The 21,946-nt window shown below is 38.4% G+C and overlaps 2 protein-coding genes across 2 annotated transcripts in view; one reads left to right on the forward strand and one right to left on the reverse strand.

The window, feature by feature from the left end:
• The window catches only part of WDPCP (WD repeat containing planar cell polarity effector), a 299,751-nt gene extending 287,830 nt beyond the window's left edge, over nucleotides 1–11,921 (reverse strand). Inside the window, exons 1-2 of the mRNA XM_045514393.2 lie at nucleotides 11,751–11,921; nucleotides 7,846–7,918 (exon numbers count right to left, since the gene is read on the reverse strand). The gene's annotated coding sequence lies outside the window, so the exon portion shown is untranslated. The remainder of the gene's footprint in view (nucleotides 1–7,845; nucleotides 7,919–11,750) is intronic.
• Nucleotides 24–21,731, forward strand: MDH1 (malate dehydrogenase 1). Its single transcript, XM_010951911.3, has 9 exons — nucleotides 24–182; nucleotides 5,182–5,280; nucleotides 5,986–6,082; nucleotides 8,411–8,586; nucleotides 10,386–10,508; nucleotides 19,400–19,576; nucleotides 20,091–20,204; nucleotides 20,751–20,840; nucleotides 21,394–21,731. Exons 1-9 carry the CDS (start codon nucleotides 180–182, stop codon nucleotides 21,517–21,519), a joined length of 1,005 nt encoding a protein of 334 aa, XP_010950213.1. The 5' UTR covers nucleotides 24–179; the 3' UTR covers nucleotides 21,520–21,731.
• The last annotated feature ends 215 nt before the right edge of the window (nucleotides 21,732–21,946 follow it).

The following is a 21,946-nucleotide window of genomic DNA, read 5'->3' on the forward strand; positions in this document are numbered from 1 at the left end:
GAGATTGCGCCCAACCCAGGGCAGCAGAAACTACAGTTCCCAGAGGGCTCGGCGGTCAGTAGTCTAGCCTTTTCTTTCTAACACCGCTCGCCCTTTTTGAGTCGGTTCCGCGATAGAGGTGACCCGACTCCTCGAGGCTCATTTTGCAGGTGCTGGAAGTATCCGTGCAGTTTCCAGTCATGGTGAGTGTGAGCCCCCTGCATCCTGCCCACCCTCGGCCTTCGCACCCATGTGTGGAGCGTCTTGCGCTTGAATGATTATTGGGAGGAGGTTGCAAGGCATTGTCCTTCACGCCCTTTGGAAAGCTCCGACTCATCTTGTGGGGACTGTCGCAGTGACCCAGTAATTGGGAAGGGATTGATTTCCAGCTGGGGGCTTTTAGAAAGACTCTAGAGAAATCGCTGTCCTTGGAGAGATGCGTTCTCAATCCTGCTGCATGTTGGGGGTACAAAATAAGAAGCTGCAGGTTTTCTCCAAAGCACGATATGGGGTTTGATAAGGAGGATAAGGTTTGATATGGGAGACGGTGTTGGATCCTAACCTCTTTTTCTCCTCTTAAGCCCACAGTGTTTTTAAGAGCTTTTGTCACAAAGCCCTTGAAAGCAGAAGGCTCTCACTGCAAGGGTAATGCTTGCCAGATGCTTCGGATTACGATCTACGTTTTCGGGAGAAGTGTTTCCGCCATATCTAATTTCACAAAATGTTCTTTAAAACCTGTTCATAGATCTCCTTTTGTAATGGCAGATCTCCTTTTGTAATGGCAGGACATGATGCAGTGACGGCATCCCTAGCCAAATAATTAGTGCAATGTTCTTTGCTAATCTGTATGTTATGAATTCTAGAACCACTACTTTTAAATGTTACAATGTAACCATCTTGTCATGAAGATTGGATATCAAGAGCTCCACATCTTGTCTCTGCTGAAAGGGAGAAGAGGGGGGGTTGGTGAGGGGACTCTGACGTAGGAATAATCTGCATGCTGTTTGAAGGTGACATTTGACATCAGACCGAGAGAAATTGCTTCAGTACTTGAGACTATATTTCCCTCGTTATCTCAAAATAGTAAAAATGGGTGGGGAGTGTGGGGAAATATTTGAAGGAATTGGAAATTGTCCAGAACCTGAAAAGGTGTGTTTTCAAGGCAAAGGGATTACTTCCTCTACCTTTATAAGGGAGCCAATGGGGACAGCTACTAATTCTCAGAAAGTGTTAAACCTAGGTTTCCTACTTAGTCAGATAATATAATTAGTCATTTAAATGATGTTTCAGTGGTTTCTGACCTAATCGTAGCAAGAAAGCGGAGGTGTTTTTATTAGAGAACCTCAGACTTTATAATTTTAAAACTGGATGATACCTTTTAAAGGTCATCTTGACAAATCTGCCCCCTTCAGATCTTAAAATTGAGTTTATCGAAACCCAAAGAGAATGTGATTTGCTCAAGGTCACACAATAGTTTGCCCCCAGACATCTCACACTCTTTCCATTTTACCGTATTGTGTCATACAGACACATACCAAGTTATTCTGAAAATGTATTTTTAGTTCCTGAGGTTCTGGATGAAGATACAAGCTCATACTGCAAATACAAACTGAAGTATGTATCTGCATGTATATTACTTGATAGCTTTATTCCTTGCAATTCAGAATACTGGGATTTTAGAATTGGAAGGGAATTTGGAAATTGTTTCCTCTAATCTTAAAACGTACCCTGGTGAGGTCAAATGATTTTCCCAAGGTCATAGAAGGATCCTTGCCCCCACATTCTTGTGTTGCTTTCCTACACAATCTATCAAGCCAGACCTTAACCTCTGGAAGGTCACTCAAGCGCCAGCTAACATAGATGTCCATGAGAAGAATCCTCCTGTCACTTTGCTGAAACTGACAGCAAATTCTCATATGACTCAATCTCCTTGCCTCCTCAGGAGAGTGTGAACAATCACTGAGAAAAGAGTCATCTTTTGTAAACTATTCAGAACAGTTTTTTTGAAGAAGCAAATTCTTTGCTTGTGTCCATAGAGTGTGACAGCAAGAATAAACTGTATGAAGGAATCTGAATGATACTGTTTGTCTTTTATATTATAGAAATATATATATAAATTAGAAAGGAAAAAAGGAATACTTGGGTCTTCCTGTAGAATAACAGAAAGAACACATAAATTCAAGCTTTACAACTGAGACTTGAGCACATGCGCAAGGCAGCCTGCATCGGACAGAAGGTCATTATTAGTGCCCTGCCAAGAGCAAAGGCATTCCTTCGGATCTTGGCAGACTGCCCAGATATCTAAGCAAAGAATAGTAACCTACCCTCACACTGTAACATTGTGAGAAGTCAGTGGGAATCTCCCACCCTCCTGCTTTTCACTGCAATGTTGCAAAGGGCAGAAAGAACCAAATACCTGCTTTCTTTCCTGTTTCATCATCAAACATTCAGACGTTAAGTAGGCTTCATACTACTGTTAACAAGATGGAATTACCTACCTATGAAGATAATTTACTTAGTGATACAGAAGAAGGGAACTGCTGGGGTGGAATTAGCAGCTGTTCGCTAGTTGCCCACAACCCCTTCACTAGGGTGTGATACTTTGAACACATTTTTTTAGTAGCTAAAATTAGTGCCTACAATCGACTACACGATTCTAACCATTTACCTGATATTCTGGGAGGTTCAGCTTTACAGATAGTAATATTCACTTTCCCACTCATTTCTTATCCTAGCTTGCTTTCAGTGAAGTAGCATGTGTTATATTTTTCTTAACCCTTACTTTCATTCATTCAACAAGTACTTGTTGAACACTGTATGGGAGTGCAAATTTGAATCAAAGGGAGAATGCTCGCATGAAGGTTTCACAGTCTACTGGAGGGTAACAGACACAGGCTACAAGAGTCCTTAGAGGAAAAATCTGTGGTGAGAGAGACCTATAATTAGAGTGCTTGCTACATACTGTTCTTACTGCATTAATGTTAACTCTCTCAGTCCTTACAACCTCTGTGTTTGTTAGGTAGCTGCTGTTATCTCCATTTTATTGTGGAGAAACAATACAGCAACTGGCCCAAGAACATACAGCTATGAGTTGTGGAATCAAGGTTTGAACCAGAAAGTCTGGCTCTAGAGGCCACACTGTACTGCCTCTCTAGCCCCTGTTTAAAAAAAAAAAAAATTGGCTTATCCTCTTGTTTCCTGCATGTGGTTCACTAAATGGACTCTCTGGCCTATAATAGCACAAGGTGCATAACAAAGGAAGACTTTCATTAGGACTAATGACATAAATAATTTTGCCAACTATAGCTGGAGCTGTTGTGGTCATTAAGTTTCCAGGCTTCTCAGTGCAAGTATATGTGAATAAAAATTTTTAAAAGCATGTTAAGTTTGCTTCCAAACAGTTCTTTTACATTTCCAAGGTTTTGATAGTCATTTTACAAGATCCAGCTATTCCTTCAGCAAATATTTGAGCTCCAACTACATGCCAGACATTGTCCTAGGCAGTTGGGATACAACAGTAAATAAAATAGACAAAGCCCCTGTCCTTGAAGAGCTTGCATTCTAAAGAGGGAGGAGGAATCATTTCTTCCCCTCTTTCCTTCTCCTCCTATACTTCAAGGGAAGAGGGGAAAATGACAGAATTTAAAACAGATAAAGGCCATGCGATAGAAGATAACTATATATAATAAGTTTTAGTGTTCTTTATAAACCTAAAGTCTATTTGGGAACATTAATATATACTGTATTAAAATTGGATTGTTTGTGGAATTAATCATTCTGCATATTTAGAGAAATGAAAGCATGGGGGTAAATTGGTGAAGAGTATGGGGAAGAAACCCAGAAGGTCAGGAATAACTCTTACTTTTCCCTTTTTTCCCACTCTTGCCGTGGTCACATCTCTGAGGAAGAAATGCATACACAGTCTGCTATGTTCAGATTCATTTCTCTACAACAATTGACACTTCTTTCCTGAGATTTTTTTTTCCCCTCTGAGTTCCGTGCCTACCAAATTGCTAAGTGCTGCTGACCTCCAGAGGTTAGGGTGTGAAAGTTAGAAGGACCTTTCGCGGTCATAGTCTCCTGTCCTAGAAGCACGACCCCTCTCAAAGAGGGACTTCTAAATATAAAGAAATCAAATGCTTCTATCGCCAGCCAGTTCAGTGGGCTACAGCTCTTGTGTGGGTAACAACAGAGGTGACAGAGTGCAAGTACATTTACCCAGCATTGTCAGAGAAAGGAACAATTCCCCTGAGTTTTTCCATCTAATTAAACTTACTGAGTTTCCAAACGTTTTTGTTCAGCTCTTTTTAATATAAACAATTCTTTTTAATTCTCTGACCTTAATTTAACTTTTTTTTTCTTTTAATGACTCAGGGTCATCAGGTCTTCATTTTGAATTAGTTTTGTTTGGGGGTTTTTTGGTCCAAATATCTACATTTTGTTCAGGGTCTGTTGAGATCTATAAGGTGACTTCCCTGTATTATAACTAGTATGTTCTATGTACTTCTTCCCCTTCCTCACCTTTAAAATTAATTTTCCCTTGGAATCAGGCTGTCAGATGTTACTACATGTTGCCATTGTTTAATGCTAAAATTACTATAATCCAGATATTGTCATTTTTTAAATTTTTCTTTCTCCTTAAATGAAAAATACAGGCTTAGTTTTCTTCCTCCAAGTAGTTAAGTTGAATCATGATTAGTAGTTTTTATTAAAACTTTCTGGCTCCTAAATGGGAAATGTTAACCACTGTTACTCCACTTCCTGGTGTGCAGGATTCTTTTGAGCAGAAGGGAGTGGAGGGATTTGCATAAGAGGATTCGTAAGTTTCTAGTGGCCGCCAGGGTTTGTATCATCATATAATGCACATCAACACCATTAAGCCTATTTCAGTGGTAAAATATAAAAAAGATGGATACGATTTTGTTCGTAAATCTAGGATGGCTGGGAGAGTTAAATAAGACCACATAAATATGCAGCCAAAGGATACATGTCCCAGAAGTCGCTTACTTGCTTTGTGCATGCTGTATTTACTGGGACAAGTCTGAGATAAATTAATCTTCTACTAAGCCAGATGTGAAGAGACTTTAAGATTTTAATCAACTTTTAAAGTATGTGGTTGTCATATTATAGAGGAAATCCTGAATATCTTTAGGGACAAATAGCACTTTTTAATAAGACGTTCATGGGTCTTTTTCATTACAGTCTGAACCAATCCGGGTCCTTGTGACTGGAGCAGCTGGTCAAATTGCATATTCACTGCTGTACGGTATTGGAAATGGATCTGTCTTTGGTAAAGACCAGGTAGGAGCAAGAGTCTTTAAATTTTGTCTAAGTAAGAATGTTTTCAATAAAACCCTGTATTTAGTTGCAAAGAAATTTTTAAATGGTGAAGGAATGGGTAATCCCAACAAATGCCCTAAGCACAGGACGATAAGTAGAATCTGGTAACTTATCTATATGCACCCCTCCAGGCAATGAAAACACTTTGCAAATTAGAACTGTTCCACATACTGTTCAGTTGACTTGGTGCATCCAGTAGGTATCCTGACAGTAACTGTTGAGAGTCATTGAGAGAGAAAGTTGCTGAATCAGCACTTTTAAAGTACTCATTTATCCATTCTCTTCGCCCATGGGTATCGAGTTCTTTCCTCATGCCAGATACTGTACTTTGCTTTCTATAAACTGAAATTAAATATACAGCTATCAATAAAAGCAAGCTGTGGCATATCAGTTTATCTTGATATTTCTTCCATGTACTCCTTTAAAATTCAGATCTGGTGATTCCTCTTACTGTGTCTGTTAGCCGCCATTGCTGGTTTTATAGCATTCCTTTTTCTGAAAGCAGCTTACTATTGCATTCCTGACTTCCTAAAATAATTATGACTAATTAGCCAGAATTATACATATATACACACCAATTAGCAAAAATTTTGTGAAAGGACTTTTTCTGTGACTAAATGACATCACCCACACTGACAGATGTTGTCCTTGCTATTTACTTCGCAGCCTATAATTCTTGTGCTGTTGGATATCACTCCCATGATGGGTGTCCTGGATGGTGTCCTGATGGAGCTGCAGGACTGTGCCCTTCCCCTGCTAAAAGGTGAGCTGGGGAGTGGAGGAGAAGGGGATTTTACAATATTTCATTCTTCCAAAAAACAGATTTTTAGATTTTTGTTAACTAGCCTCTCGATTAGAAATCATTTCATAAAAGCATCTTGTTTTTGTTTTTTGAACAACTGTTTGGTAACATGTATACCAAGAATAAATAAGGGTAAAAGTGAGAAACAATCAGTGTAAAGTAAAAGACTATTTTTTCCCAATATGTCCAGGTGTAGTTTATTTTACTAATTAAATATAATATTGCACAAGGGTTATCCACCTGAAATTGTCTACATTGTGTTATTATTTAAAGTCTATTTAAATAGTAATAGTACCATTCTGTAATGGAGAACTTTTTCAGCTCTAAATGACATATTCCAGAGCCATATGCTGCCTAGGGGCTGGAAATTTCTTGGTCCCAATGTATAGTTCCACCCCATATCATCAGGTTGAGATTTAATGTAAATTGTTCTAATCGTATACTACATAGTTCGAGAAACCTTACAGAGTTCTGCTAAGAGCCTTTGAGAATCTCTGAACTATTAACACTATTTAAGACAGAAGTCTTAAATTTGATTGAAAGGTTCATTTAATGAAGTTGTAAACTAATTTTAATATTTTTCTTTAGCTATACCTTCATCATGATCTTTTTTGGGGGGGGTACGGATTAATAATAATACTTCCAAGTTTGCACAAAGCAAAAATATGTACATGCCCAAGAGAAACCATGCTCAGAATTCATTTATCTGTTCAGTAAACATCTACTAGAAGGAGCAGTCTGCCATCTGAATCATTTGGTTGCATAACTGTGCAAGGGAATGCATTACCCTGGCCAGGCGGTTCTACTGGCTCCCTTTCCTCACCCAGTGTTTTCCTCTGTTGGTTTTTTCCATTTTTATTCCTTTCTATGCTGAGTTCTCTCTGCTCTCACTAATGGGTGCAAGTTACAGTCAGCTTGTCCTTGTCAGCTGTGACTATGACGGGAAGAGATGGTTGGGCAGATAAGGATGTATGGCTGAGAAGAAGATGGATAATTTTTTTCTCTAATTGGTGCTCTTACATACACTAACTTGGAGAGTTGCAGCAGCCTGGCTGATACAAGTTCACTGATCTAAAAATTTACCGATGACAACACTGAATCCTGGTTGTCTTAGTCCATTTGGCTCCCTGCTCATGACTCAATCACTTCCCAAAGACCCCATCTCCTAATACCATCATGTTAGGAGTTAGTTTTCAACATGTGAATTTTGTGGGGACACAAACATTCAGTCTGTAGCACTGGTCATGGCCTTTTTAATACTGTCACCAAAAGAGAGCAGTGATATACAACTGACACTTCAACAACTCAGGGCTTATGGGCACCAACCTTCCTGGGGTAGAAAATCAAAGTATACTTTATAGTTGGTTCTCCAGGTACAAGATTCCTCTGTATCCACAATTCAACCAACCTCAGATTGTATAGTAATATAATATTTACTATTGAAAAAAAAATCCACACATGGGTGGAGGTTACAGCTCAAGTGGTAGAGCACATGCTTACCATGCATGAGGTCCTGGGTTCAATCCCCAGTACTTCCTTTAAGAATAAACAAACAAACCTACTTACCTGCCCCCACCAAAAAAGAAAAAATCCACGTATAAGTGGACCTGCACAGTTCAAACCTGTGTTGTTCAAGGGTCAACTATATGTTCTTTAATCAAGAAACAAGTTGTGTATGTTTATTGGACTGACACTGCAGCATAGTGGGTGAACTCTGGACCAACCTGGACTGGAATTACAGCTCCACTCCTTTTTGTTAGGCAGGTAGTTAATCTCTTTAAGCCTCATGATCTTCATCTGTAAAATATTAAAATTAAATTTGACAAATCTCAGTGTTCTTCCTGTCACAAAACTCCTTAATAAACATTATTTTAGTTTGTTATTGATACCTTAGAACTTAAAGTAATTATAACTTAAAGGTTAGGTGAATTAGTTTCTCTTTTGTGTTATCTGTGGTAACTTGTGTGAATAATTAATGTTGCCTTGAAAGTTATCATGTTAGTACTTTGCATTGTTATAAAAGATAAAAGCTATAGAATTTTGAAGTGGAGAAGAATTATTGAAATAACAAAAGCAAAATAAATATATTGACAACTCTGTTGATGTTGTGGTTGTTGAATTAATATATTGCCTTTCTTTTCTTGGGCAATTAAAACTTTGATCAGTGTGATTTGTAAAAGTAAACATTTGCTACAAAGTGAAAGAGTTACTGGGCAGATTCAGTATGGAAAAGAAAACCTCTGACTTTGGTGTTTAAGTAGCTCTACATGTTTATTGCCATGTTCACAGATGTCATTGCAACAGACAAAGAAGAGATTGCCTTCAAAGACCTGGATGTGGCCATTCTTGTGGGCTCCATGCCAAGAAGGGATGGCATGGAGAGGAAAGATTTACTCAAAGCAAATGTGAAAATCTTCAGATGCCAGGGTGCAGCCTTGGATAAGTATGCCAAGAAGTCAGTTAAGGTGACTGGTATAGTACTTTATAGGGTTTTTCATCATCAGCATTTGAAACTTCTGCTTTCAACAATTAAGTGAAAACAAAATTATTTGCCTTGTTTTTCCAGTTCTGTGCAGTTGTCAGTAAATAAAGATACAGAGTTTTGCTTGACTAGCCCTCCCTTTCTGGGTTTTTTTCATATAGTTTAGAAATCTGTATTCAGAGGAACTCAAAAATATTTTGCCTATTACTATGACATGGAAATTTAATATTAGCTGGTAAACCTATAGACAAGCACAGAACTTTCTGGTGCCTTTAGCAGTGTGGGACTATTTGTTCAGACATTTGGATTTGTGTGAAGGGAGATGGCTGTACACTGTGTTTCTTCTCAGTGATAGGAGGTGGTGGCTTCTGAATGCCCAGATTTTCTCAGTTCAGAAGAATTTTGAATGCTCATCTCTTGAAGAGCTGAGTTAGCATGACTTCCTGTTCTGTCTCTTTGTGTTCAAGCTATTTATTTTGGTTTCTAAATTTGTCTTAGTATTACATTAAAGCCTCCTTTTACCAATTAAGTATCAGCTACCTAGAACTTAACTGTCACAGCAAAAAGGCTTGCTAGTTAGAGGTTTTACTGATTTTGATATACTTCTCCTTCCCAATCCTGACTTCGAAGAAAGGTAAAAGAAAATTTTATAAGATGTTTTTAAGTTGCCAGTTATAATGTTCTATCTGTTATAATAATTCATAGACACCTGAAGTTTTGCTTTCTGTGGACTTTATTTCAAATAGTTAACTTTTGTTCTCTGTAATCATTAACAGAAAATAATAGAATGAATTGAGGAGAAATCTCCAGACCTCTTATTAAAAAATTACAAGGTTGCATGGAATTGTAGTGCTACTTGCACAGTGACTGCCTCTCAGCCCAAAGTGTCTTTTTTCGGGGTAATATACACTGATACTGGAGTATTTAGGGACATTGGAGTATCATATTTGCAGCTTGCTCTCAGATAAGCCAAAAAAAGACTAAGGGCTGTGTGTGTGTGTGTGTGTGTGTGTGTGTGTGTGTGTGTGTGTAGAAAGGGAGAGAGATGAGGCAAATTGGAGAATCTAGATACAGGGAATGTAGGAGTTAGTCTTTGTAATATGCTTATAGCTTTTCTGTAAGTTTGATATAATTTCACAGTAAGTTTTAAAAATCATTTTATTAAAGATTTTTAAAATATCATGTATTTCTCTATACGCTGGTAATTCACTGCACCCTATACCTCCCTGACTAAAGAGAGACAGAGAGCCTGAAGCGCTTTCTCCTCTTGGTGCAATAGGTGTGAAGTGGTGGCACCTGGCAGTTTGGCAGCTGTTCTAGTTAATTCTTAGGATTAGGCAAGATTGAGAAACACTTTTAATTCATAAGGGCAAATCACTGCCCTAAAGTAAACTTCTCAGGTAGAATTTCTTTCTTGGACTACTTTTCAAAGAAGGAAATTTTATGATTAAATGAAACTCTGAAATAGAGCCTGAGGTTATCAGTTTTTTGGTAGCAGGTAGATAAATGCTGTCTCTGTTTTGGCACAAAAAAAATGACTTGCGTACATCATGTCGGTTTTAGTAAATGTCCCCAGTAGTTACACCAAATACTACCAAGGGGGAAAAGTCATTAGAAGGAAGGGTAGAAATCTACTAGAAACTATAATGATAACTATGCATGTTTACCTCACATAAGCTGGATACAAAAGCTACATATTACACATTTGTCAGTTATGTGCTAAGTTGGTTTAGTTAATTGGTATATGGTCTGTAGCTCTGAGGTGCCTTCCGTACATCTTAGGTTATTGTGGTGGGAAACCCAGCCAATACCAACTGCCTGACTGCCGCCAAGTCAGCTCCATCCATCCCCAAGGAGAACTTCAGTTGCTTGACTCGTTTGGATCACAACCGAGCTAAAGCGCAGGTAAGAAGGATGCCTTTTCAAATCTTATGAATGTTCAACTTTAAAACCTTTTTCTCTCACTTTTAAAGCAGCTGAATCTTTGTGCTTTTACCTTGTTGTTTTGGTTTAGTACAAACCTATTCTAATTTGTTAGGGCATCTTTAAATCTAATCTCTCAAGGCAGCTGAACTTTTAGTACTTAATTTTCTCAACTATATTTCATTTCCTAACTGTAATAACATGTAATTGCTAATGTCTTCTTCATATAGAGCTTTAAAATTTGTCATTAGTATACATAGTTCACATGATAGTATATACAAAATGTTGGATATGTATGAGATTATAAAAAGGAAGACATGAGCTTTGTGTGTTCTTGTGGTTCTGCTTCCTTTTCCCTACAGCTGAGCAATCAAGTTTGATTTTTAATTTTACATTTATATTTAATTTTTATTTTTATATAGTTCTAATATTCTGCATGTTTCCACAAAAGTTCCTACTCTTTACTACTTAGCAGCTAAATTTTAATTGTCGCCCTATTTCCTTGCCCCTCAGAGCCTTAGATAAATATACCAAGGGGTGAGTGACCAGGGTATTAACAAATTAAAATTTTAAACAATTTTTAAAAATTAGAGGCCATGCCATTCATCTGTGCTAGTTTCCTAGGCTTTCTCAGACCTAGACAATCCAAGTGCCCTTAGAGGTCAAGACAAAGTTCTAATTCTTAGACATAACCCTTTTCTTTTCCTAGCACTTTTCTTGCCATCCTTCCTCATCCCCAGCTCATCTGCTTAGGTAGGTCTATGCATTTAGTTCTTTTTTTCTAGAGAAGACAGCTTTGTTTAGTTTCAAGAAAACTAGTTTTACCAAAAGATGGTTTAAGATCTAAGTTAAAAAACTGTTACTGGACTCAATGGGTCCATCACTTGGGGTGCATAGCCAGTGAACACACCTAGCACTTTCCATCAAAGCAGAAGCATTTATATTTGTGACAAGTAAGGGGACAGGGAGATAGCTCTCAAAGCACTGTCTCCCTGAACAGCAAGATCAGGGGAGTTTGAAGGTAAGGGTCCTGCATATTCATGAAAGGACAAGTGTAACCTTCCAGGGAAAGGTGGAGTTCTAGGTGCGCTTGCGCAGTGCAACCACATGTTCAAACATGTGTTGCATGTTCAAAACTGGCAGAAATCCGAGCCCTTGAGGTAGAGATTTTAGCATTAAAACGAGGCAAAGGTCACTGCAGATTGACAAAATCCAGGCACCTACTTGAGTGAAGTTACGACAGTTAGCAAAGGTCAACATCATCATTCCTTAGGCTTCAGGTATTCCTGTGGCTGATCGCTCGAGGGGTTTTGGGTCCTGGAAAACAGCTCAAAAATGTGCTTCAGGTTGATCTTTACCTTTGAAACAGAACAGAGTGGGGAGTCTTTATACCTGAGTTGTTACCTTTGCTATAGTTCTTTTGCCTGATTACAGTTGTTTGTTCCTGCATTCTTTGTTCTTTTTAAAATCGTTAATTACTGAGACTTATTCTTTGTTTCCACATGAAGACCTAGGAAGCCATCAATCTCCTTAGAACACAGAAGCGTTCTGAAATTCATGCTCTGGTTCTTACGCTCGTCCAGTGCATGTTACAGTTTCTCTTATTGCCTGGTATTCTACTTCTGCAGGATATGACATGCTCCGGTTTAACCCCATCCCTTCCTTATTATTGTCTCACTAACAAAACCACTGCTTTAAGCTAAGAATTGATCATCTTTCAGCTGTGGAGGACCTAGTGAAGGAGAAAATAATTTATATTTGTTAAGTTTCTAACTAACCTGAATGCTTTATATGTAATTTGCCATTTATGACTCATAGTAACGATATCTCATATGGTCATCTGTTATCCCTGTTTTACAGGTGAGAAACCTGAAGCCCAGAAAGGTCAGGGAACCTGGTCAAAGTCACACAGCTAGTAAATGATGGAGCCACCTAGACTTGCCTGACCCCAGACCTTTCTGTGTGTTCTTATATAATGGGATCAAGTGACCTACATCCTTTCACTAGCTCTGTGACCCTGAGAAAATATATTCAAGCTATAAAACGGGATAATAATTGTACCTACCTCAGAAGGTAGTTATGTGAATTAAATGAGATAAGATCTGTATTAAGCCTTTATCCTGGTGCCTGTCACACGGTAAAAGTTGGCTGCTATAATTATTTATTATTTATTAATTATTATTACTAAGAGGAATATAACCAAGATTTGAGAAGAGTCACACCTCAGAAATCTGAATATTCCAATTAATTTAGAAGGTCATTGGATAACAAGCTTAAATTGCGGTTATTTCCTAAGAGGCTTTGGGCTGTAGGCTGGGTCTTTTTCTTTTCTTAGCCAGCATCTGGTGGCTGGAAAGGAATGTGTGTTTGTTTGAATGACTGGAGGCAGGAGATCTGGGTACAGTAGAGCAGTTTTAAAGGAAAAGATGGTACCATAGGTGTTGCATTTGAAGACTCTGGGTTGCCAGATGGTGACCCACTTAGTTGCAGCAGGGAGAAGGAGATAAAGTGACGACAACACCAGTGAACTTCATCTTTGCTGGTTCACCTGAGGCCTTGGTGCAGGTGGGCATTGGAAGATTCTGCTTCCAGAAGTACAGCTAAGTGACATTTTTGTCCTAGTGCCTGACACAGCTTTCCTTGCAGGGTGAAAGCACTGAGTGAGGAGAAAGGGGAAAGGAGCCACATCACCTGTTCTAGCATGCCGCTCTGGCCCAGTGAGAGCTTTTAGGAGTTTTTTTAAGAAGCAGTTTCTTCCTCCTGTGGAGGCTATTAATCCAGTGAGAAAAATAACAAACCCAAAGATTAATTTTTCTTACGTGAATGGGTACAAATCTTACATAATTTGTTTTGGAATCAGAGGCCCTAGCTACCTAGTGACTGTTTATCACCTGCAGAATTCCCCTATGTATTTGCCAACCTGAGCTGCTGACAAGGTAATTTGGCAATGAAACCAGTTATGTGGTATCAGGGAGAAGAAAACTACTAGGAGAATGAATCAAAAGCTGTTTAACAGATCTGTATGACAGATATGAAAGTGTCTGAAAGAGCAAGGAACTTCTGTCCTGGATACGTGGCAGTTTAGCTCTGACATGACTGATATTTAGAAACTACATCTGCTGGGTGCAGAGTACTGATTTTTGCCATCCAGGCAGAAGTAGGTTCACTAAAGAGATCAAAAGAACAAGAGGAGGTGGTGGGCCACAGGATGAAGGAAGTAAAGGGAGTCTCCTGTAGGGAAGAGAGGCTGCAGGCAGTTTGTCTTCACTGTGCTTTGGAGCAGTCCAAGCTGACATTCAGCAGAGTTATGGGTTCTGAGTTCTTGATACATCATAGGTCACTTGCCCCAGTATAAGTTTTCCTTTTTCTCAGCGATGCGAGTTAAATATAAGTAAGGGCCATTCTTCCCAAGTCCTTTCAGGCCATGGCACACACAGAAAATGGTGCTCACTGCACAACACACCACTGTACCCCACCACCAAGCTGATGATCAGTAGCTGGGTACCCAGAAACCAACTATCCATCTAATTTGTGAAGGCTGATATGGTAGTTAATAGTCCTAATACTTGCAGAATTCTAGATGAACCAAGGTTTAGATCAGAAGAGACTTTAAATGTCAAAAATAAATAATATTAAGTTATTTTTTAAATCTATTTTAAGATATAAGAAATGAGTCTCAACTTACTAAAAGGATCAGTTTGCTTCTTACTTGACTGAATAAATTAGCATGAAGATGACTCAAGGCATTGCAGACATTTTAGGTGATGGCCTTTTTCATCTTTTTGGTTGGTTGGTGGTTGTTTTGTTTACTTTTAACTTTTTATTTTGGAATAATTATAGACTCAGAAGTTGCATTAAAAAGTACAGAGAATCTCATGTACCCATCACCCACGTCCCCTAGTGGTGACATCTTCCATAATTACAGAGCATTGTCAAAACCAGGAAATTGATTAAACTATACACAACACTGTTAACTAGATTTACTCAGATTTGTGCAGTTTTTGCACATCTTTATGAATAATTCTGTGATATTTTATCATATATATAGATTACTATAACCACCATAGGCAAGATACAGAACTGTTCTATCACCCACAGAAGAAATCCTTCATGATGCCTTGTTACAGTTACACAGTCCCTCTCCTTTCCTAAACCCTGACAACCATTTATCTGTTCTCCAGCTCTGTACTTTTGTCATTTTGACAATGTTGTAAAAATGGGATCATGCAGTAAGTAACCTTTTGATACTGTTTTTTTTTTTCCACTCAGTGTAATGCCTTTAATGTCCATCCATGTTGCTGCATGTATCAGTAGTTCATTCCTTTTTATTGTTACTCCACTTGGTTAACTGTATGAATGTACCAGAGTTTGTATTGGAGGACAGAGGGAATGAAAAGTGCCCACCGAACTGAGAAGGCATCTTGAGACCGAAAAATGAGACAGGCAGCTCCGTATAATCAATGGATCAGTTTACTTTTAGAGTAACTACTCATAGGGTGGGATCTGGAGGACAGTGATCGAGAAGCATTTACAGCTGCACTCTGCACCGCAGAGGGGCCGTGGGGACAGTTTTATAGTTAACCTAGGGTATCGGGATAGGTGCTTTGAAACAGGACTTGCATTTCTAAGTTAAGATTTATGAATGGGTAACTAGTCTCATGGGTGCTGGGACGTCAGAGGTTTTCATCATTGTTTGGGGACTGACAGAACACAGAGGCTACACAGTCCTAATGGTTATTAAACAGTATCTATTAACTACAAAGCCTTTGATGACAGAGAAATGACTGACTATACAGTATAGTCCTGGACAGGGTGAGAGAAAGGATAAGAGAATCTGTAAGGGCCCAAGATGGCATCAGTTATGCTAACAGCCATATGGTTTACCCATTCTTGAAGGACTTTTGAGTTATTTCCAGTTTGGGTTATTAGTATCCTTGTTTTTAAAATTTCTTTAAAATATCAGAGTGTATTTCCTTTGTTATATGGTGAATGCTCAAACAGGGCTTTGATGCAGCACTGCTTTTATTTATGTGTGCAAAAGCTGTGGATTCTGGCACAACTTTTTCTCCCATTCTTATTGTAATATAAAAGGAAAGAAAAAATCACCCACAAGGTCTCCCTAACACATTAAAAACATTTTTTCCAGAACCTTTTCTCCGAGATCATTATAAATTCTACTGTCTAATTAGGAACAAATTACAGACATAATGTTAGAGTTATTGTGAGTTCTGTTGCAGACTACCACAGTAAAGCAAATATAGCAATAATGCGAGTCACATGAATTTTTTGGTTTCTAAGAGCATATAAAAATTATGTTTACACTATACTGTAGCTATTAAGTATGCAATAGCATTATGTCTAAAAAATACATACCTTAATTTGAAAATGCTTTTGCTAAAAAAAAAAAGGTAACCCTTATTGGAGCCTTCCGCAAGTCATACTCTTTTTGCTGGTAGAGGGTCTTGCCTCGTTGTTGGTGGCTGCGGACTGATCAGAGTGGTGGTTGCTGAAGGTTGGGATGGCTGGCGCAGTTTCTTAAAATGACACAACATTGAAGTTTGCCGCATCAATTGACTCTTCCTTTCATGAACAGTTTCTCTGTCACATGCAATGCTGTTTGATAGCACTTACCCACCATAGAACTTCTTTCAAAATTGGAATCCTTTCTAACCCTGCCACTGCTTTATCAACTAATTTTATGTAATATTCTAAATATGTTATTGTCCTTTCAACAGCCTTCATGACATCTTCACTGGGAATAGATTCCATCTCAGGAAACTACTTTCTTTGCTCATCATAAGAAGCAACTCCCCATGCATTAAAGTTTTATCATGCAATTGCAGCAACTCTGTCACATCTTCGGGCTCCACTTCTAATTCTAGTTCTCTTGCTATTTCCACCATATCTGTATATACTTTCTCCACTGAGAAAGGGTGGAATCACCTTCTTCCAAACTCCTGCTAATGTTAATATTTTGACCCCCACCCATGAATCACAAATGTTCTTAATGGGATCTTAAATGGTGAATTCTTTCCAGAAGGCTTTCAATTGACTTTGCCCAGATCCATCAGGAGAATCACTGTCTGTGGCAGCTATAGTCTTATGAAATGTATTTCCTAAATCATAAGACTTGAAAGTCAAAGTGACTTCTTGATCCGATCCATGAGCTACAGAATGGACGTTGTGTTAGCAGGTATAAAACAACACTAAAATTGTTGTACTGCTCCATCAAAGCTCTTGAGTGACCAGGTGCATTGTCAATGAGCAGTAATATTTTGAAAGGTATCTTTGTTTCTGAGCAGTAGATCTCAATAGTGGGCTTAAAATATTCAGTAAACCATGTGGTCAACAGATGTGCTGTTACTCAGACTTGGTTGTGCCATTGATAGAGCTCAGGCAAAGTACATTTAGCAGAATTCTTAAGGGACCTAGGATTCTCAGAATGGTAAGTGGGCACTGACTTCAGCTGAAAGTTACCAGCTACGTTAGCCTCTAACAAGAGAGTCGGCCAGCTCTTTGAGACTTTGAAGCCAGATATTGACTTCCCCTCTGTAGCTTTGTAAGCCCTAGATGGCATCTTCTTCCAATAGATGGCTGTTTTGTCTACACTGAAAATCTGTTGTTTAGTGGAGCCACCTACATTAATGATCTGAGCTAGATCTTCCGGATAACTTGCTGCAGCTTCTACACCAGCACTTGCTGCTTCACCGTGCACTTTTATGTTCTGGAAATGACTTCTTTCCTTGCACCTCATGAACAACCTCTGCTACCCTCACACTTGTCTTATGCAGCTTCCTCACCTCTCTCAGGCCCCCTAGAATTAAAGAGAGTTAGGGTCTTGCTCTGGATTAGGCTTTGGCTTAAGGGAATGTTATGGCTAGTTTGATCCTCTGTCCAGACCACTAAAACTTTCTCCATGTCAGAAACAAAGCTATTTTGCTTTCTTATCATTCGTGTGTTCACTGGAGTAGCACTTTTAATTTGTTTAAAGAACCTTTCCTTTGCATTCACAGCTTGGCTAACTGTTTGGCCTAGCTTTCAGCCTATCTTGCTTTTGACATTCCTTCCTCACTAAACTTCATTATTTCTAGCATTTGATTTAAAGTGAGAGACATGCCACTCTTCCTTTCACCTGATTACCTAGAGGCCACGGTAGAGTTATTAATTGGTCTAAATTCAATTTTTTGTCTTAGGGAATACAGAGACCCAAAGGAGAGAAAGACCAGGGACCAGAAGTCAGAATACATACAACATTTATCAATTAAGTTTGCTGTTATATGTGGGCACAGTTCGTGGCACCCAGAAACAATTATAATAGTAACATCAAGAGTCACTGATCACAGATCACCATTACAAATACAATAATAGTGAAAAAACTTGAGGGCGCTTCAGCTGGTGCAGGAGGACAGGGAGCTCACCCTCTCCCACAAATATATCAAAAACCACATCTGCACATGCAACAATTCTCACAGAATACCAACTGAACTTTTCAGATTATCTCTTACAATTGTTACTACAAGGAAAATCCTCACAAAACCAGTATATAACAAGCTTCTCCTGTGTAGCAGAGGGAATTATATTCAATATCTTGTGGTAACCTATAATGAAAAAGAATATAAAAAGGAATATATGTATGTATATGTATGACTGAAGCATTATACCATACCCCAGAAATTGACACAACACTGTAAACTGACTACACTTCAATAAAAAAAAAGTTTGAAATATTGCGAAAATTACCAGATTGTGACACAGAGACATGAAGTGACCAAATGCTGTTGGAAAAATGGTGCCCATAGACTTGCTCAACTCAGTGTTGCCAAAAACCGTCAATTTGAAAAAAAAAAAACAAAAAACAAAAACCCGCAAAATCTGCAAAGTGCAGTAAGGGAGGTATGCCCAAACACATACAACTAACCATAATTCTTTTCTACGTATTACCTTATCAAGCAAATAACAAAATAAGCAAGCTAATTTTATTTAAATCTTTAAAAACATACCTTTCTAGCCCTTTCAGTGACTACTATCCTATCTATATAATATAATCAATGTTCATGTGACTATAAGGCATGCAGGATCCTAAAGTGCTTTCTGAACCTACAGCCAGAGATTGTTACATCTGTTATAATTTTAGTATTATTTGTATGTTATATTTAAACTCTTCCCTTCAGTTTCATAACCTCTACAATGAGGACAGTCATACTTGGTAATATGAGTCACTTCCAACTTCAAAATTTCATATTTAGGATTATTTGAAAATGTATATATGGTATATATTAAAAGTTTCACCTGAATATGGAGAAAGTACCTAAATACGTGATTGCTCAGAAGTGCTGAGGAGACATCCCCACGTATTAACCAAGTATTAATCACATTTACATATTCAAGCAGTATGGAACTCTTGTTTGGCATCTTATATTTGATACACTCACTATACTAATAAGTTATTCACAAACTATGGAATGCTCTTTAGTCTTAAACATTTTATTTAAATATTGTACCCTGTAATGTTTCAGGCTCAGAGTTTGTTTATAGTAATAAACTGGAGAAATTACCAAGAAATAAAATTTGTGGATTTTTTTTTTAAACAAATCAATATAACTCTTGTGTTCTCTTGAAGTTTCAGAGGCTTTATGTCTTTTTTTAATTTGTTTTATTTATTATTTTGCAGGGGGTAATTAGGTCTATTTATTTATTTTTTAATGGAGATACTGGGAATTGAACCCAGGACTTGTGCATGCTAAAGCATGCGCTCTGCCACTGAGCTATACCCACCCCCAAGGCTTTGTATCTGAAGGGCATTTGTCAAATAGGTTACAATTTGAACTAAAAAGCATTTGTCTAAGGAAGATATTCGTTTTCTGTTGTACTAGATTGCTCTTAAACTGGGTGTGACTTCTGATGATGTAAAGAATGTCATCATCTGGGGAAACCATTCCTCAACTCAGTATCCAGATGTCAACCATGCCAAGGTGAAACTGCAAGGAAAGGAAGTTGGCGTTTATGAAGCTGTGAAAGATGACAGCTGGCTCAAGGGAGAATTCATCACGGTGAGAAAAATCTGGGAGCTCTCTTCACAGCCACGCAGAAAGATCTCTTGAGAGACACACCATATTAGTGACCTGCGTGTCTCTCCAAGGGATGGTGGGAGGAAACTCAAGGACAGCCGCTTTCACAGTTGCTCTGAGGAGTACATACTTTCTTTGGGGGTCATACTAAGCCAGTCATGATCTGATCTGATCTGTCGCATCACAGTCAAGATTGATTGTTAAAGTGGGAAAAAACTAGATACCCTCTAGTCATCCATTTGTCTTATAGAGACCCATTTCTTTGTAGGAAGCATCATAAACTTTCTGTGCAGATTTGTAGTTTTCCCTTTTCAGAAAGACTGGTGCTTAAAACTGAAAAAGGTTAGTAAAGCCAGCATAGGGTAGTTGCGTGGTTTCGGAGGGGACACATTGAGCTACGGTTGCAGCCTTTCACCCAGGATCAGCCTGAATGAACTTAATGAAAAATCTGCTGTCATGGTCAAGTAACCCTGCTGTCTCTGCCTGCCCCACCCAGACTGTGCAACAGCGTGGGGCTGCTGTCATCAAGGCTCGAAAACTGTCCAGTGCGATGTCTGCTGCAAAAGCCATCTGTGACCATGTGAGAGACATCTGGTTTGGAACCCCGGAGGTAAGGACTCAGTGATTCACATGAGCCACTCTTTTACTTTCGTCGTCTGGTGCTATAATGGAAAAAGAACATAGCCTTCCTTACAGTCAGGCCGGTTAGGTTCATACCCCAGCTCAGCTGCCTACAAGCTGAGTAACCTTGGGAAAGCTGCTTAACCTTTCTGAGCTGTTTGGTCATCTTCTACATAGTGTCTACCTCACAAAGCTGTGGGGGTAATGAGATGATTTGTGGAAGGCACCTAGCACACATGGTTAGAGGTGACTTTTTTTTTCTTCTTAAAACCTATATTGGGCCATAGCTTCCTCATTTACAAAATGAGGGTTATGTTTCTCTGGCCTGCTTCACATGTGGATTGGATAAATGGAATGAGATCACCACCATGAAAGTTGCCCTGTCGTAGAAGTGCCTGGTAATGGTTCCTTAAACAGTAATGAACTTAGTAAGAATGTGTCACGGGGTGTGATTTTGTGAGTTCATGTGTCAGTTGGTTATGTAAACTAGTCCCTGAGCACCATGAGAACATAAGACATCGAGTGTCATTTTCAGGGAGAATTTGTGTCCATGGGCGTTATCTCTGATGGCAACTCCTACGGGGTCCCCGATGATCTGCTCTACTCATTCCCTGTTACAATCAAGGTAAGGTTTTTGGGGAGATTTTCCTCTGAGCCCTACTGGGTAAGTAAGTTGTATGTTTTTATTACTAATGGTATAATTTAGTCTAGAAAGTTGTTCCTTTCCTAAGCTGAACATTTTTCTCAGGTTTAAAATCGTGTGAAGCACAACTGAAAGATTGAAATTGACCTGGAAAGCAAGTTTCAACTCTTCCCACATTTTATAATTATACCTCTAACATTAGAGACCTCCAAGTGTTATCTTACTTCTAAATGAATCAATGGTTCTCAGTATTGTTGCTCTGTATTATAACCATACAAAAGTCAGTAGTTTTTCATGTTTGCTAAGTAAAGCCTCACTGCAAGATTTTTTTTCTAGATCAATGAGTTTTAAATTCAAGTGTTGAGTTTTTATCAGAATTATCTGTCAATTAAGATCTGGATTTTGGTTTGCTTCTTTACAATCAGATTTTAAAACAGATACTTCTCTAGATTTAAGTTCAAACTGAGTTGTTGCTTGCTGGAACATCAATTCTAGTTTAATCGTAAATCTCTTATTTGCAATTATTTTCAAACAGGATAAGACCTGGAAGGTTGTTGAAGGTCTCCCTATTAATGATTTCTCCCGCGAGAAGATGGATCTTACTGCAAAGGAACTGGCAGAAGAAAAAGAAACTGCATTTGAATTTCTTTCCTCTGCCTGACTAGACAATCATTTCAATGTTACTAAATGCCCCAAAGCTGAAGAATCTAAATGTCGTCTTTGACTCTAGTACCAAATAATAATAATGTTACACCTAAATTACTTGTGGAAAACAATACAGTTTAAAGATGTGTGCTTCTTGGTACAAATTTGTGACAGTTTATCATCATGCTGTTAGTGCCGTATTCAAAAATAAATATGTATTCAAATGAAGATGACTCAGACTCTAATTTCCAGCTAACATTGTGTTTCTATTCAGAATACAAACTTGCATGTTTCCCAGCTTGCCTAAGGGGTTATGGTTTAAATAAAAGAAAAAGAAAGGCAGTAAAGACGGAAAATGATACAAGGTAAAACATAATTCTCTTGTATTTGTATAGAATAGGAAAGTCCACCCTGTGATAATGAATCAATCCACTCCAGAATAT

This window comes from Camelus bactrianus, chromosome 15 (assembly GCF_048773025.1).
Source record: "Camelus bactrianus isolate YW-2024 breed Bactrian camel chromosome 15, ASM4877302v1, whole genome shotgun sequence".
NCBI lineage: Eukaryota > Metazoa > Chordata > Mammalia > Artiodactyla > Camelidae > Camelus > Camelus bactrianus.